Here is an 18,914-nt window from a genome sequence, read left to right as displayed (position 1 = left end):
GTTTCTGTTTATTTTGCTCATTTCATTTGTTTATTCAAGAAGAAAGAATAAGCAAGAACAGTCTTTATTCAAGTATTTCAGTAATTTAGGACTGAAGTTCTGACCTATCAGTAGAAGCATATGTTCTATTTTGCAGCAAATATTTTATTTTGCGGCAAGTCATTTCTCCTGTTGGAAATAATGTTATGATTAAGGTTATGATCCCAAGTAAAGATTTCGCATGCAATAAAATTACAGTTGTGTATCAAAACAAAGATAAAACTATAAACCTCTATATTTAAACATTAGATTTTAAAGTCAATTAAATGATATTAAAATACTGAAATATATAAGAAGTCATACTAAGAAACTAAAATCAGCATATGAAAAATAAAGCTGTATAATATTGAACTAAAATTAATATTTATATTAACTTAAAATTTTGTCAATAATTGTACTTGCTTTCCTACAATTTATAACTATTTAGAAATACTTTCATAGACTCTTGGGTTTAAAAAAGACCTCCAAATTCACCTTTGTCAATTAGCCATCAAAACTTGAAGCTTGAATTATCTTCCTAAATGATAATTTCATCTTTAAATGGTCCTTATTCTTAGAAAGGTGTTTCTTCCATTTAACTGAAGACTTCTAGCCTGTAGTTTACACACTTTGGTCAGTCCTTAGGGACCTCAAAGATTTAATCCTTTCTAGAGGTGACATTTTGTATCAGTTAAAACTCTTGATTGCAGATCAGAAAACTTAGCTCAAACCAACCTAAGCAAAAATGGGAATACAATGGCTGATTGATTTAATAGTCCAGGGGCAGCACTAAATTCAGATAAATTTGAAGAAACAAATGAATCGCCAAATACACCTGGCTATTATTGGAAGTCAAGTGATTCTGAGTAGCCAAAAACCAAATGTCTACTACACACATCTTAAAGTATTTGAAGACAATTGCCCTATGTCCCCTGAAACTTCTTTAAGTTAAATATGCCATTTTCTTTCACCCACCCCCATAAGACATTTTGAAGTCTCCTCCCCATCATGGTTATTTTGAATTCTCTCCAAATTGTCTTCATCCTCTTCTAATGGTTTGTGCACAGGGTTTAACTTAATATTGAAAGTGAGGTTTTAGGATTCTTTTCTATGAACTACACTTAATGTAGCCAAAATAATAATATCCACTTCCTATCTTCTTATTTGTATGTTCTTCCACACATGCCATTTTAAGGCATTCCTTTCACATCCTATACCTGAGCATTTTGGCTTTTGAAAGTGTTGTATGTCACTTAGCATCATTCAGCCCTTCAATTCAGATGACCCATATCTCTTAAATTGTTGAAGAAATATTTGTATATAGGATGCTATGCATTGCAAATAACAGATAATAGAAAACCCAACTTAAGCTGTCTTTAAACCATAAGAAACAAAAATAAATCTTGTTTTCAAGCATGCTTTGCAATCTTTGCAAAGCAGTGTGACCAAGACACAATCACTATCTCTACTTCTCAGCTGATGTATCAAATTTGGTTCCATTCTGAGAAAACTACCTTTATGATCCTAAGGATGGCTGCCACGTGCACTCTTACCTCTATGTGGTGGAAAAGAGCTTACCTCCTCCCTCAGCCATCTCAGAAGACCAGGCTTGCAGTCTGATAGAACCATCTTAGGTTACATGTTCATTTTCAAATCATAGCCAGGGAGGACGGTACCATGCTCATTAGGCCTGAGACATAGCTGACACAGCAAGCCAGGAATAAGGAGAAAGTTGACTTCCCTGGAAGCACATGGTCTGCAAGGTGCAGGGATGAAATTATCAAGAAAAGAACACCAAAAGGTATGTAAATTCAAATTGTGCCTTCTTTCCCACTCCATACATTTCTCTGTGGCAGGAAAAGTATTTCAAAAAGGAGCTAGTCATTCTAGCTCTAGTCATTACGGAAGCCCCCAGTAAACTTTTTCTGTTGGGATTTCAGGAGCTGTATCTCCTCGGTCTGGTTCTCTTCTTCCTCATCTTCATTCCTTCAGGTCTGTTCTAAGCATCATGGAGGGCGGCCTAGTAGGGGGTGGTGTATGAAAGGCAGAACAAGGGAAGAGGTTATATTCACATTGTAGCACCTGCTACCAGCTGTAATCCAGACAATTTCAAAAAACAGGTAGAACGACCAGAGGCATCATGGCTTGTGAAAGTGTATGAAGCACCAAAGATGGCTGTGTTGACTGAAGTAGTGACCTGTATCCAGTGAAACCATGCAGCCCCTGAAAAAGCCATCACCAGCTTATTCACCAGCTGCTGTGAGGTCTACAGGCCTTGAACTGAACTAGTTCGAATTTAAAGTGATAAAAGTATATGATAAAAGGGCATGGAGTGACCTAGACATTGGAAGACAACCAGATTACCTATGTGGTCAGCCTGTGTGTGTGTGTGTGTGTGTGTGTGTGTATGTGTGTATCCTGCAATGGTAAAAACCCATATAAAAAACAACTGCTTTGCATCCACTATATTATAAGGTACTTTAATATGTTACCTTATTTTTTTTAATTGAGTTATACTCAGTTTACAATGTTGTGTCAATTTCCAGAGTAGAGCACAATTTTTCAGTTATACATGAACATACATATATTCATTGTCACATTCATTTTCACTGAGCTACCACAAGATCTTGTATATATTTCCCTGTGCTATGCAGTGTAATCTTGCTTATTTATTCTACATATGCCTGTCAGTATCTACAAATTTCGAATATGTTACCTTATTTAACTGTCTGAACACTAAAAATGAATACATCAATGCTCAGAAGTCAGTTAAGAAACTATCAAAATCACAGAATCTACCAAGTTACTAAGTGGTAGGATTTAAAACCAGATCTGACCTAATTTACAGTCTACTCTCTCTCCATTGCATCAGTGGTTCATAAACCTTACCCTAAATCAGAACCACCGGTGAAGCTTTTTAAAAGTCAAATTCCCAGGTCCCATTACAGATGTACCAAACCAGAACCTGTAGAGGTGGGACCTATATATTTATGGGTGGGGCCTACGTATAGCACCCAAAGTGATGCATTCGTAAACAGAAATCCTGAGAGAAACTATACATGTGTTAGGTAAAAGTTAATAGCCCAAATTTAGACACAACTCACCCTATTATGTGGAAGCTCTCGAAATAAAAAGGTTAGGGGAAATAATAGAAAGAATAAGCAAGAATAATGTAGAAACAGAGGTTTGGGGAGGCTCTTACCTCAGAATGTCAGCCTGACTCACAACTCTGGGGCCACATCAACTAAGGCAGAAGGAGCTAACCCAGTGTTACCTTGAATCTCTTCCTAAAATTCCACATGTCTCCTCAGAATCCATCAGAGTTGCCCACTGCATAAACACATTGATCTCTCTCTCTCTCTCTCTCTCTCTCTCTCTCTCTCTCTCTCTCTCTCTCTCTCTCTCTCTCTCACACACACACACACACACACGCACGCACACGCACACACACACATGCACACACGGAGCACTTTAGCCCCTCACACTCACAAACTGGGTTTTCGGGTTCAGGTCTCTCTCCCTCCTTCCCCCTTCCCCAAGGCCTGTCTCTGGACCCTGAGCATGAACTGTAGGTAGTCACCCTGTTCTTTTACCTGAACGCACATAACTCCAACATTCGTCACACAATTTAGAACATTCCCACATTCAAGGACCACTCAGACTGAGTCAGAAAGGATGATTTGCTTCAACTAACTTGTTTCCAGTAATCAGCAGACAAGAGCTGCCTCATACACAGGAGAAGTCTCTGGGGAACGTGGTCTACCACAGCACTTCTCAGGGTTGAATGTGCGTGCAGATCACTGGGGAACCTTGTTAAAAGGCAGGTTCTGACTGTAGATGTCACCAAAGGCTAAGATTCTGTGCTTTAACAAAGCTTCTAGGTAATAATGAAGTTGCTGTCCTTCTGACTACATTTTGAGTAGTAAGGGTCTACAACATTGATTCTCAAACTTGGCTGCACATTGGAATCACCTGAGAAATTAAAAAAAAAAAAAAAAAACACTGATGTCTGGGTGCCACCCCAGAACTGATGTAATGGTATGGGGTGGAGCTCAGGCATTATGATGTTTAAGTCTCCCCAGTGATACTACTGTGCAACAAAGTTTGACAGCCACTGATCTACAATATGAAAAACTTAAAAAGAGAGTAAAATTAATTAGGCTAATAGGCTTAAGCCAGGAGATCTTAAATTCCTCGAGTATCTAATTTGTTTTTGAATCTCTTGGCATATAACATAGTATGTGGTATATAACAGGTCTCATAAAAGTTGCCTGAATTGCATTGCATAGTATCCTGCCCCCACCTCTGAAGTCTGGACTTACCAATTGACTCAAAACCTCTAAAATAGGTCCAAATCCTACTGCTTACATAAACAGCCTGTAGGCCAGTTAAGTTCTATGATACCAGGCCCAAGTTCTTTTTTTTTTTTTTTTTTTTTTGCGCCTGCTAGACAACCAAAAACTATACCCACTGAAGTGGTTGTAACTGCCCTTCAGGGTAATTTCACTCTTCAGGAAGAAAAAGGTGCCTCTTTCCCAAATCTCGAAGGTAGCTCTCAGAAACTGTTTTGTACAACACTCAACCTATGCTACCAGCCTCACAGGCCCTTATGTAACTCAGGCCCTCACTAGGAGAACAGGCGACTGGGGCTCAAGTGTTCCCACCACCCTTGCCAAATTTTTCTTCAAACTACTCTGTAGTCTAAGGTGCTTCCACCGAACTTTTCTTTCTTCTCTCTTGCACTTGAAGTCAGCCTTGCCTCACAGCCCTGTGGCTCTCCCTGCCTCTCCCTGCTGCATTCCATCTCCTCCTACAGGTGTTACCCTAATAAATTTCTTGTATGTTCAGTTGTATCTTGGTGTCTCCTTTTGAAGGTCAAATTAACTCACCTTGCCAAAGAAATGCAATTAGATGACTCTAATTGGCTGTAGAGTAAATCATGTTTACATAATAGAAACGCCACTTACGGTTTTTCAACTTTGGATCAGTAATTATGGTTACACAACAAACAAAAGTCTTATCAACCTTGATAGTATTTGAGTTGGAAAAGACAAAGAAGTTAAGGGAAAGGTAGAGAACAAAAACAAAACAAAGCTTTATTTTACATAAAGGAAGTCAAAAAGACATAGTTAAAATTTGATGGAATAAGAAATAAAGTTTTCAGTATGCTATCATAAATTATAAAACTAATTAAGTAACTAAAAATTGAGCCATAACTGTCAAAACTTAGGAGGAACTGGAATAAAAGGGGTTCTTTAAATTCAATAATTAAATCCTCACTTAACATAGCAGGGAACTAACAGATAAAGTTTATATTAGATCAAGAAACAGCATTACAAGCAGCCCACAGGCACCCACTGCAGGTGGGAACAGCTTTCCAAAAACTGACCTTCCTTCCTCTTTCCCTCCCTACCAAACAGCTGGTTTATATTTAATGTCCAGTCTTTTCTCACCTAACTTTCTGCTCTAACACTCCCTCCACTCCTCTCCCCCACTTCTCTCCCAGGACCACAGTCTCTCGTTCCTCAGCAATTCTCTTCTTAGCCAAGGTTCTCAGGGTCGTTGAGATGTGGTTTCCTTTCCACCTTAGCTTCCTCTTTTCCTGTGATCAAGCCATACACACCTTATCCCACCCGAAACAAAACGCTCACCCTTTCTGCCAGTGTCTCATTTACTCAGATAAATTTCTTCACAAAGCACTTTGCTGTACTTCATTTTAAGTGAATTTAAAAACAGATGCAATTACTAGAAATATGCACAGAAATGCCATGTATATATTCCCATATCTGCTCTGAACCTAGGGGTCCTCTATAAGTGATAAACTAGAATTCTCAGTATCTCCTTTCCTAAGGGCACCTAGGCAGAGTAAGCAACGAAATAATGAAGGCAAAATGTGTAAGTTTAGGGAAAGCCACACCACATGGAAGCGCACAGGGGCCTGCCTCATGGGTACACTCTGAAGGACAAGCATGGACTGATGTCTCTTGGATTGAACACTGAAGACACTGAACACACTGGCCTTTCCTATCCTTCAGGAAAAGCCATTCCTGTCTAAGCTTCTTCCATTCTACCGTCAAGGGTAAAAGAAGGGGAGGGTAAAGAAAGAACGAGATGAACAGCCGAGAGTTCAGAAGTGAGCCTATAGGTTGGTTTCCTCTATACATGTCCCCAGCTTACCACCAGACGGGAGCGAAGCCCTAAAAAGGAGGGGATGCTAGTTCAGCCACATACACAGACTCCAGTGACACGTGCATCACCACAGCTAACTCACAGCTACACTGTATATAATCTGTACCAGGTGCTGGGCTAACTGCATTACATATGTTAAGCTTATAAAATCCTGATAGATAAGCATTTTGCCATTTCCCTTTGCATATGAGTACACTGGAATTTAGAGACATTAAGTAAGCCCAAGGTCACACAGTTAATAAGAGGTAGGGAAAGGATTCAAACCCTGGATGTCTGGCTCTAGAATCTAGCATTTAACCACTAGATAATATTTTCTAAATAGTCTTAAAATTTGGAATGAAGGATGTGGGAAGATGGGGCCAATCTTTAAAGAGATTGTAGGAGAATGCTACACAGGACCCCATGAAGTTCAGACATTCTACAATCATAGGTCACCCAACACTTTCACAGAGACTCCCAAAACTCCCTGGAAGGGTGTATGAAAAGGAATAAACGCTACTCCGAAACCCCTGGAGAGAACGGCTTATGAAATCAAGCAGCTCGATCTAAGGGAACGGCGTAAGAGGGGGATGTGAGAAACCAGAGACTGGAATAAAGTCCCCAGTAAGGAAGCAAAGTTACTTTGGGAGGTTGAATAACTAGCAAGCGGTTAGAAGCCAGAACACCCAGTCCTTCGTCCTTGGTGTGTCCCACACACACACCAACCAGAATCAGCACCTTCACCCAGGGTGGAGAGCAACACAAGGCAGCAAGGGAGGAGGTCCCTGCAACTCACGTGACAACCAGAAGTAGGCTGGGATCACCTGTCCCTTAATATCCCCAGGGTTGGCCTTGAGGCTCCAAGCCATGCACTTTGGAAGGTGGCTCTAAGCCCCCAATTCCACCGAATATTAATTTAGTTTACAGGTAGCTTCACGTCTGTTCACACACTTTCCCTTTTCCATACTGCCTTAACTCCAGTAACCTCATGCTTCAGTCTCACCAAAACAAACAACAAACATAAAACCCAAACCAACACCAAAAATGAAAACCACGCAGGTCATTTGTATATAAAACCCTTTATTGACAAGGTTTCAGCAGAGAAGAATCTGTAACTTTAGAAGTTGAATATCATATAGTCACCATTTTTTTTAAAGAATGAGAGAGGGAGAAAGCATTGAAGGAGGGAGAGAGAAGATGGGGAGAAAGAAGCAAGGAAAGAAAGAAATGAGAGACGGACTGAGAGAAAAAGAGAAAGAAACAAAGAAGGAAAGCAGGAAAAACCCTCGACCATTTCTTGCTCTTCCTGCCTCCTGCCATGATTCTGGGCCTCACCTCCTTCTCTATCTCTACTCTTCTCCTTCTGAACTAAGACCCAGTTCCACCATTTTCCTTAAACAGAGCAACTCAGTCCTCTCTTATCCTCATATACAGCTACAGACCCATTGACCCATAACCAAATTCATCAAGTTGCTTGGTTCAACCAAAGGGCCGTTCATTTTAACAAGACACACTCTCCTTCGAAGGCAATTGTTGTTATAAATAAAGAGCATCCCCTCCCAATTTCATAGGAATTATTACATCTTAAAGTAAATTCAATCGCTAAATCTGTCACAATTTGTAAAGAGTATAGCAAGCATGATGTTTTCTTTCCAAATTACACAGCATACAATTCCCCTGTATAATGATACAGGGGTTTCAATACTTCTCGAAGTTTGACTGCTCATATGTGTTTGAGATTTTTGTCTCACACTTTAACTTAATCCTTTATCAACTCATATCAATGAACACATTAGTAGGGGACCAAGAATAGTCCCCCCACCCCAGAAGGACAATCTGGGTTCCCAAGGAAGGCAACAGAGGGCTCAAAAAAACTTTTTTTCACATTAAATTTTACCTATGGTTATCCCTAGTCAAGTCAACTAAAATCATCATTCATATTTACTTTGATGTTCTGCATAAAGAAGTGACCTATGCAACCAGAATACTAAAAATCACAACACAGCATCTTTATCCCTATATTCGTATTTGCAAGAAGAGGATGAATGTGGTATGGGTGATGAGTAGGGACTGGGGAGGGAAGAGGAGGGAACAACGAACGTTAATGTTCCTTCTAAGGCAGGCCTGGTCCAACTGAGCGTAACTGGAGGCATCGCTGACTTGGGGAGGTGGTCTCACTATTTCCAGCAGATGGCAGTGCTGCATGACACATACTTACTTAAAAACAAACTTTTCCTGAATCTCTGGACCTTTTAAGAAGGAATAACTTACAGATGATTCCTTTTTAGAGTTAAGAAGTAATTATTAAAGTATAACCCCATGCCCTAAAATCCCTGTTTTTAACTTAGAGGAGCCATGTGCAACCCCAAATCCCAGCATCTCCATCTCTGAAGGTCCAGACACCCTTGCAGATCCCCTCCCCTGAACATGCATTAGCGGCAGCTTGTGTTGGCTTCTGCACTGGCCTTAGGTAGCTGCTGGTACCTCGGGTAGCCACATAAAGCAGCTGCCTCACATCTCTTTCCTTACTCCCCAGCTTCTTCCCTGAAAAGAGCAGAGGCTGATTCCAACGCATACAGTCCCATACCTGAGTTCCTCGGAACCACCTCAGATTTCTCCAGCCCATCATGAGTTCTTCCTTTCCTAACTCCCAGAGTATGCAGCGCCCTTAGCCTCAGGTCAGCACTTAATAACCTGCTGGTATTGTCCTCACCTGTGTTGTTTCAATTTACCAATTAGGCAGCACACTTGAGGTCATGGAAAGGGTGGTATAAAAAAGTTTCATAATAAAATGTTTTGTTTTAAACGTCAGTCTTTTTATCATTACTTAACATCTTCCCACTCCTCCCACCAAATATTTCTCTGTGCTATGGGACAAAATCCCAGTCATCTCTTACTGGTAGCTGCTCTGGCAACAGGTATACAAATCTATTGTTTGATGGAGTTTAAAAAAAAAAGAAAAGACTCAAACTTTGAAGTATGAGAAACTCAGATATCTACCTTGAATTTGTACCACTTCGTTTCAATAAATTTCAGAATTAGAATAATTCACACTATTTCATTTCAATAATTCATTTCAGAATTAGACCTATTAGAACCAGGAAGGTGAGGGCCAAATGGATGTTACCATCTTCATCATCACTGGGCAACGGTGCAGGCACTTCAGAAAGAACTCAGCTCCCAACTAGGAAAGCATGACTTTGGTAGTGCGGAAGGCAGGGCTAAGTGTGCTCCCCAATCTTCTCCCCATCCCCCGACACATAGGCTCCCAAAGAGGAGCCTGGATCAAAAGACAGCAAATTAAACCATTTAGCCTGGAAGTAGTGGTCTTGATAGAATCAGAGTCCTGGGAAAACTCTTGGAAATTTCCATCTATACTAGTTGGAATTCTGAAGCATAATCCAAAGGATTTTATCTGCCCAAGGGAGGGCCTCTTGAACTTACACGAGCAGATGATCTGAGTAGGCACAAAGGGGAGGCGCAGGCTCCAGCATGAGACAGCTCCCTGACTTTTGCAGGAATTCACTAGAGGCCCTGGAGTGCACTGGCTACCTGTGGGACCTGATGCCTCAGTTTCTACATCTATTAAATGGTGATAATATAAATTATTATGGGTATTAAATAAGATAATGCATAGGAAGTGCTTAAAACAGTAGCTAACACATTGGAAGTACTCAGTAAATGGTTTGGGTTTTTGTAAATTATTTGACTGCTTACCACATCTTTATATGCCAGCTACATCTTAGCGTGATCCAGACAGGCCCACTCATAATTTATCCAAATTCCTTGTGCAGGGGAAAAATGTTTTTCCAAACATGACTAGAAACTCGTTTTTATTATGCTTTTGAAATAAGAAAATATTATCATAAATATCTGATCTATTAGTGAAATCACAATCTGAAAAAAAGGCCAAATGGTAGGTACAGTGTATTTAGATATTTCTTTTGTTTTTCTACTCAGACAGTTTCAAAGTAGAGCTTGCAGTGTTACAAAGAAATACTTAAGGTGTAGAATCATCCACCACAATTTTGTTCTTGATCCCACAAAATACATCATGCCCATGAATCTCTCCTTTTTGAAATAAACAGTATAGGCACATGAAACATAACAGTAAAATTTTGTGTCGAACAACAATGGTAATCTCTAAGATCTACATTTTCCTTACTGGTTTTCTGAAAATGCTGCTCCAAAAAGAAAAGTAAAATACAAATTTATGCATGTATAAAGTCAGAATATCCCAAATATTTTATACAAATTTTTAAAAGCTCTGATCTCCATGCTCATTTTTCATGAATACTTTATAATACTTTAGAGAAATTATATCGCAGAAACAGATAAACAAAATTTTGCTGTGATCATCACTAGGAAAAATATGTAGAAGAATATTTATAACCATTTATATTTCGAAAAAAATCTTTAGGTTTGAAGATTCAAGAAATGACATTTAGTGTAAAGCTCTGTTCCAAACACATATGACTTCACTTTAACTTGACCCTTTAATTTTCCAAATACTGGTTTTGACTTGCAAACGACAAAGTACGTGGTTTCACAACTAAATCCAAAAAGTATAAAGATAACAAGTAACGTTCAAATCTCTCTTTGGAAAACACCTATGAAATTTTAGTCTTCTCCCATCGAATCAAGTCAGTCTTTCATTCTAAAAGCAATGTATTAATATGTAATTTTTAAAAATAATCCAGTTATAGGCAAAGACTCTTGCTGAACATGCTTAGAGAACCCAGGATCTTCCCCTTAGCTGTGTTTTTTTCTTTTGGTACCCCTGGCAGAGCATTTGTGAGGCCTCTTAGGAGACAATGATGCCTCAGTTAAATTGTCTTCTGGATCAAAATAGTTCCTTGAGGTTCAGGTCTTAAATTTTTGAATAATTAAAAATCCCCTTTCAATTGTATAACTTGCCCCTATTTACAAGTGCAACCTGATTTAGGATTCAGGACTATAATTCAGAGGATTTTATGTGGATGAGACAGGCTAGGGGAATGTAGCCTTTCTCTTCCCTCCCCACAGCCCTCCCTCTTCAGTCTGAAGGCTTTACCCCAAACCATAGGAAAGCAGAGTACTTGGGAACGAGTAAGCTATTCTAATCCAATGGGTGAAGGTATGTGAAAGAGTTCCATAAACTGTAAAACGTCACACCACTAGCCTGCATAACTTTGTCCTCCCTCTCCCCTGGGCAAAGCTATCATTTGTGATGCTGGAGTCAACCCCTGAGGCCTTCCCATCCAGCTGAAAAGGTCCTCCAGGTTTCTAACAATTATCCATAAAGAGATGAAGAGCAGTGGACACTGGAACAAAAACCAACACAGGGAGAAAGGAATCTCACCTTTAGAAGATCTCTAGAATAATATTTTTCAGGCAAAACTCCCAAGTCCCATTTCGGGTAATGATGAACCTAAGTGTCTGATCTGAAAAGAAAACTCTCACCAGAGACCTGCTGATTCAAGCATTCAATTCCTGTCCAGTTGGAATGCTGCCAACATTTTTCTGTTCCTAACAGAAATGGTCTACAGTTCAAATAAATGCCTTATTCCTAAGGGGGAAAAAAGGGGGCAGTGTTGATGTTAACATTTCAGGTAAAATTTAGAAATCGCTCTAGTGTCTTGCGTGTTCTGCTAAACTTTGAGTTAAGTGTTCTACGTCATAGTAACTAACAGAGGTGAGCACCTGGTCAGAGGTACGTGCCTCTCTCTTGGGAGAAGAGCCTTCAGTGGTGGGGAAACATGAGGATGTCAAACCTTCTTCATGGTAGAGTTTCTCACTAGGATTTTAGACAGGGTTTTGAAGAATACTTTAGATCCTTCAAAAGGCAATGATTAATACAGAACCCCTGCTCCAAACAGCATAGAGTAAGAAACGTTAAGTGTCAACGTCTGTTTACCTTCTAACTGAGGACCTTGGATGGACGGGCAGAGAGTTTGAAACAAAGCTGTTCCCAGTGTCATCTGCTTTGGTTGTGCCTTGAAATTATCCCAATTTATAGCTAATTATATCCGCTAGGTCCTAACATTCTCCACAAAGTGTTGCTCCTTGCTCAAAAGACTGTGAGTTTACTTGTGAGTACGAATCCCACAGGGAGGAAACGCTGAGCCCGTCCAGCTTGCTTTGTTACTTGCTACTTTCCTCTATAAATGTATTAGTAGAACGATTTCATTTCCTTGGAAGGTAATGATTCTGCCAAAATAAAACGCTTTAGAAACACAGATAACCCAGTGGTCCCACCTATCTCAGGCCTGAAGATTCCCCGGCTCAAGGCCGTTGGTCATGTGGAGCTGTAGCCAGGCACTGCTATCGCCACAGATTCCCCGTCCTTCTGATCTAGTTCTCGTGCTACAGAATAAGCCACCGAGCCATTGGTCCACAGCTGCAGCTTGGGATCAGATTCTTTGGCAAGGAAACGCAGCTGGTTTTTTTTCATCTTCTTTACAAGTCTAGCAAAGCCGAGCAACACAGAGCTAAATATCATTGAAAATCCACAGAGAAGAAACGCTGCAGTGTAGCTGCCAGTCGTATCTACAAGCCAGCCTGTAACGAGCAACAGCAAAACGGCATTGGTGAGTTGAAAATTCAATTATTTACCCACTCTCAAATCTAATAATTTGCAAGGATAATAATGATAGATTGCTAGCACCACCACTATAATTTTGACATAAAAAGTAGATCTCCTAAAAGTATTGTGAAGCAACTGAACAATGCATTCTATTTTGCGAGGGAAACTTCTAAAATAGATTGTTGCATGTTATGGAAAGTGCTTGGAAGAGTGTCATATTCCTAGTACTTACACAATAAATGTAGTTATTATTATTAATCCTATGAAATATGGTAGAAGAACATAATTCGAATTACTTATGTTGGGATTATTTATTTATCTAGAGAGAATATAATTGCACAGAATGCTGCAAGTATTCCCAGCCCCCATATAACATCTGTCTTGAGTAACATCACATTCTCTGGTGAAAGCAGAATCCAAATTTTCTATTAGATCCAGTCATTGTACCCCATCCAGTTTGAAAATTAGGTCTTTGGGCCATCTTAGCACTTTCAAATGCAAACTTCAGAAGTCATAGGTCTGTAATCACAGCTTTTTTTTTCTTTATGTCTCATTGCAACAAGTTAACCACAATATCTATTCCAGCTCTAAATTTTGAGGAGAACCAGGACATGTGATACGCAAAATAAAGGCCACAATGATCAGAGAATCAGTGGGATAAGATTAGACCCTGGCAGGAAATTATTTTGTGATTAAAAAGGTTTGTTTTTTTTTAATTCCTCCAAACTTTACTTACATGCCAAGAAAATCCACCACAGAAATATATGATTTCTCCTCTCACCCACTTCAAATCCATTAGTCAAAAACAGCATGCAAAAATCGTTAGAAGCCCCACAAAGTTTCCTGCAACCCAAACTACTCTCAAATATTTTAGTTACCATATGATTGACTTGTGAATTTCTATAGCAGCAAACAGAAGAGACTGAGTTGAGAGTTGTCATCTTAAAGGTAATTAAATAAGAGAAGTACTGCAATAGGAACTCACACACGAATCCTCTAAAACCTGGCAATGAGCATAATGTCTGATTTGCCAAATGAAGACCATGGTTTGAAAAAAAGATCCAGGAATTGCAATTTATGTCCTATGCCTTTTTTAACAGAATTACACTGTTCCTAAAGGTTGGTAAATACGTAAATTGGCTATGGAGGGAGGATGTGGGAGCATTTGCAGGGCATTTGCCAAAAATGAAGCACTAAACTTAGTCCTATATCATGGAGTTTAAACTGCTAGGGAAATTTTCATCTGCAGCCATCAAGCGGCCACAGTTTCCCCTAATGTGCTGCTTTAACATCGTTGGGGTTTAGAAATAACCCTGAACTGTCTATTCACAAAGCAGCTAAAGCAGAAATCCAATCCTGCCTTCTTCAAAAAATTCCCTTCCTTGAAAAACTGTGCTCTACATTGGAATTTGACACAACATTGTAAAACGATTATAACTCAATAAAAAAAATGTTTAAAAAAAATTCCCTTCCTTCCTCCTTTCTAGGCAAATGCTTGGCTCATTTCTCTTTTACCTGCCTTCAGAGACCTTCTTCACTCTCGGTTTTAATTTAGGCAGGGAATAATCTGCACCAATTAGTCTCATCTTCAGGGTACCATCTCATCACAAGGAAACTGGCTGAGGATGTAGACTCCTGGAACTTACCCCCAAAGGTTCAGTTCCCAGCGGGAGGGTCAGGGAATGTGCATCCTAACAAGGGCCCAGGGGATTCTGATGCAGGTAGTCCCAAGACCTCTTTCTGAGGAACGCTGGCCTAGACCACACATTCCAGGACGGAGGAACAGGTTCTGACCTGTTCGCTGCTATACAGACAGTGCCATGCACAGTGCTGGTGTACACAAGCAATAAACGTTTGTTGAATTACTTGCTTAATCCTGTTTTGAATTTCTATGGCATTTTACAGTTTACAAAACAGTCTATATGCTCTGTATTATGATTCCCAAGTCTGTATATCCAAATCTGGCCTCCCTCTAAGGCTCAGATTTCATCCTTAAACAGCACCATTGAGCATTTTATTGGGTATTTCAGATATCTGAATATGTCTAAGCAAATTTATTATTTTTCTGGCAAAGCTACTTACTACAAGTTCCTTATTTCTTTCTGCCATAACTATTCTTTCCTAAGTTATCATGACTTCTTTCCTTCCCTCATCCCCACATGCTAAAATCAGTTGATTTTTTTTTCCCCCAAATTTCTTCCTCGCCCCCAGAGCTCATTCCCATTTCTGCCGCAGCAGCCCTAGGTCAGGCCTTTATCAGTTGGATCTTGAGCTATTAGAGTGAAATCCTGGCTGCTTTCCCCCTAAATTGCTAGATCACATTTTCTAAAATATACTCTTTGCCATATTATCCCTTTGCACAAAAACTGTACTACTACCCATAGTCTCTGAAGAATACAGGGCCCCGGCATCTCTGGCTGGCACTCGAGACACTCCACCATGACACCCACACATCACCATTTCAGCCTCAGCGCCAGCCTCACCGCCTCCTGCCCCCTACTGGAATCCTGTATTCCCGCCAGACCTTCCTCCGAATGTGCCCAACTTACTTATTTATGAGTCTGAACAGCCGCTCCATTCCATTGGTCCCATCATTAGTGTGGAATGGAATCAAGACTCTAATTTGGGACCTTTTCTTTCCAAGTAGGCTAAGGTTCCCCCCACTTAGTTGGAAGAAGATTGTAAAACAAGGATACAGGCGAGACTATGATGTCTCTGGCGGCTCTTGCATCCCTTTTTCTTTCTCTCTTCCCAACTTACTTCCAATCCTCATGGTCTGGGTGTGAGTTCACTGTTTCTACCTCAGTATGACAAAGAGAAGAGGAGACTGAGGTTCTCTCTGGAAACTTACCTGCGATGGGTGGGCTCACCAAGTACGGCACCGCGTGAAGGAAGTACACCACACCGAGCGCCGATGACAGAGAGGTGGTCCCCACTATTTCTGCAGTCACTACTGGTATCAAAGTCACGTAGGCACCATCAAAGTAGCCAAAGGTACACGAGAAAGGCACGAGCAGGGGGAATCTCTGAAGCATTGGGAGGCAGAGATAGCAGAGCCCGTCTAGTCCCACGGCAAAGAGGTAGCAAACGTACTGGTAATCCTTCAGACACCTGTGGATTTGAAGACCAAGAATGAGTGGAGGATGCACAGGTTCCATCAAAAAGCTTCAGAAGCAAGGCCATGCAGCAGTAAGCACTGCAGTCATTTACAGGGATGGCTTCCCTGTTGTGTGTTACACACACTGTCTTCCTAGCTTTATCTGGAATATACAAGTGCAAGAATTCATGTTCCCAAGAAGCATGGTATGGCAGGAAATCATACATGCTCTAAGGTTAGAAAGATGGAAGTTTGAATCCAGTTCTGCCACCTACTAACTGCCTAACTCTAACCTTAATTCCTTTAGCTGTAAAATGGAAAAGTCACCTGGCTCACAGGGTTACTCTATGGATAGTTGTGACATAACTTGAAGAGTATCTGGAGACTAATATTTCCTAGAAGTCTACCATATTAGGTGCTTTCAGATATGTTATCCATTGGTATCTGGCACATCATCTATGCTCAGTAACCCAAGTAGGTTATACAAAGCAAAGCCATGATATAAAGACATGAAAATGATTTACCAGAGATTATGAAGGTCTTGCCCTAGGACTAAGTCTTATTTCAAGACCTCCCCAGTGGTAATTCCAAGAACATTTTTTCCCTTGTAGATCCAAATCTGTCTATGATACCAATCATTTTAAAGATTCTGTATGATATCAGCAGCAGTAGTTTATGCTTTACAAATGTTTTTCCACCCACAATCTCATCTGAGCCTCACAAAATGCTATAAGGTTAACAAGGCAAATATTGAACTGGCGCATTTTACAGATGAAGACCCTTGAGGATCTGACGGTTAGGTGATCTTCTCTAGGTCACAGGGACAATAAGGGGCAGAGCCAGCACAAGAACTTAGGTCTTATATATCTCAGACTAGAGATTCCTCTCTCAGACCTACGCCAGGCTGCTTCTTGTTGAGTTATTTGATTGTAAAGATACATACCCTTTGCTCTCCCCTGCTTCCTTAACCATTAAAAATGTGGATTTAATCCTAAAACTATATTCCTAACACCGGAGAATGGCAGTTGGAGCCTGCTTAGTTCCCAAAGACATAACGAGTGAGAAGCCACGTGACACCAGCTCTCCCGGGTCACAGCTCAAGTGTGAGGACTCCATCACTTAGGAGATATGCGTAGCCTGCTCTCTTCAATCCAAATAGATGAGCATTAGCTGAATAAACTACTTAATAGATTTCCTACAACTTTGGTTTCTAACCCTACGACGATAATGAAAGTATCTGCTATTTGCACCGTCAAACATAAACACGAGGCTACAGGTACCGTATTATTATTCACCTGATCCTCCTGCCTGGACGGGATTCTGTTCCTCTCTATTGCCAGCCAGTCTCTGGGGTGGTTTAAAAGAAACTAAAACCATAGTACCCAGCCAGAAGTCCTTACCAGTGGACTGACTTGACTTAGGATGGAATTAAATTTGTCACTAGAACTCACAGTCAGTTACCCTAGGCTTCTGAAATTTAGACATACCCACCATCCTGAACCATCTAGAACAGGTGCCAGCAAACTATGGCCAAATCTGGCCCGCCACCTGTTTTTTGGAACTGTGAAATAAGAACGGTTTTCCCCATTTTTGAACGGCTGGGAAAAAAATCAAAAGAATAAAATTTTGTGACATGTAAAAATTATGAGAAAACAAAATCTCAGTGTTGTTAAATAAAGTCTTACTGAAGCATGGCCACTCTCTTTGGTTTCCATATTGTCTGTAGCTGCTTTTGTGCTACAACAGAGCTGGGCAGTTGTAATCATGTGACCCACAAGCCAAAAATGTTTACTGTCTGTCCCTTTACAAAAAATGTTCTTCTGAAAATAATAAAAGGGAGTAGCCTTCAGATATTGAAAATCTGGTAACATTATTCAGATCTAGGTATTCTAGAGGGTCAGGTGATGAGGGGGAACTCAAAGCTTAAAGCCTCTGCTGGGAAACCAATGGTGATCTCAAGGATTTTACCTTCTGTCGGTTAGCCATCCGAAGGTGATATTGCCAACAATGTCAATCACCCCAAGAATGGACATAAGAAAAGCAGCTTGCTGGTGACTCACTCCAACACTCAAAGCATAAGGCACCAAGTGCACAAAGAGAGGGCTGCAGCCATAAGCCATAAACAGAACAGAGATGCCTAACACAACAAAGTCTGACATCAGTAAAAAACTGTATTCCTGCTGCAACGAGCCACAGAGGCAGGTCTGCACCCATTCTTTAGTCAAAGTCGAGTAGGAAGACCCCCGCTTAAAGTCTTGTGTCTGAGTTCTACAGACATGCTTCTGCTCTGGAGTCGTACGGTCCTCTTTAAGAGTAATTGGCCGCATCAAGGCACCGCAGACACAGAGATTCAAAACGAAGCCTCCAAGGATGAGTAATGCTCCCCTCCAGGAAAACTGTTCAATAAGGAGCTGGACCACAGGAGCCAGGATGAAGATGCCAATGCCGCTTCCTGACATGGAGATTCCATAAGCCAGGGCCTTCCGTCTGCTGAAATACTTGCCAACCATGGCAATGGCTGGAGAGTAACAGAGTGCAAATCCAAGACCTGGGGATAAAGAGAGTTCTGGTAACATCTCTGAGCGCCGGTGCTACACCATGAACAGCCAGCGAAAGAACATTTCTCAGAATAATACTCTTTGGATTAAAGAGCATCTGACTTTCAAATAAACGCTTTTAAAACTGTTTACTACACCAAGCTGAAAATAAGTCTCCCCACACAAGCTATCCACAATTTGGAAAGTATAACCTACGTACAATTTTCTTCTTGGGAAGAAAAGCCTTAAGGGATTATGACTAAAGTGAAATGAAGAATTTAAAAACTATTAGACAAACTAAATTTAAATTAAGTTAGAATTAAATAGAAAATCAGGATAACACTGAGTTAATTAAGAAACTTATTCTCTCCACCGACACCTTTTTTAAAATAAATTAAAATTAATTTTAATCAATTATCTCCGGGTAATTTAATAATACTCAAATTATCCAGAGAATTACTTCAACTTTTCACTGCCTATGAAGACACAACTCTGATCATCTGGACCACTCTGGAATTTGGGTTTCAAC

At 40.4% G+C, this 18,914-nt stretch overlaps 1 protein-coding gene across 4 annotated transcripts in view; it reads right to left on the bottom strand.

Moving 5' to 3' along the window:
- Position 1: 1 nt before the first annotated feature.
- SLC16A12 (solute carrier family 16 member 12) overlaps positions 2–18,914 on the bottom strand; it is a 92,437-nt gene continuing 73,524 nt past the window's right edge. For 3 of the 4 annotated variants that reach the window (XM_032491352.1, XM_032491354.1, XM_032491353.1), the window contains exons 5-7: positions 17,817–18,396; positions 15,603–15,862; positions 10,003–12,726 (exon numbers count right to left, since the gene is read on the bottom strand). In XM_032491352.1, coding sequence (XP_032347243.1) covers positions 12,464–12,726; positions 15,603–15,862; positions 17,817–18,396 — 1,103 coding nt within the window. In that variant the 3' untranslated portion in view covers positions 10,003–12,463. Of the gene's footprint in view, positions 2,039–10,002; positions 12,727–15,602; positions 15,863–17,816; positions 18,397–18,914 lie in introns of those variants that run through there. The other variant, XM_032491355.1, reaches the window with a different exon arrangement.

Source organism: Camelus ferus, chromosome 11, assembly GCF_009834535.1.
Source record: "Camelus ferus isolate YT-003-E chromosome 11, BCGSAC_Cfer_1.0, whole genome shotgun sequence".
In the NCBI taxonomy this organism is placed as follows: Eukaryota; Metazoa; Chordata; class Mammalia; order Artiodactyla; family Camelidae; genus Camelus; species Camelus ferus.
The sequence above is the reverse complement of the archived record's forward strand: the minus strand, read 5'-3'. Positions and strand labels throughout refer to the sequence as shown.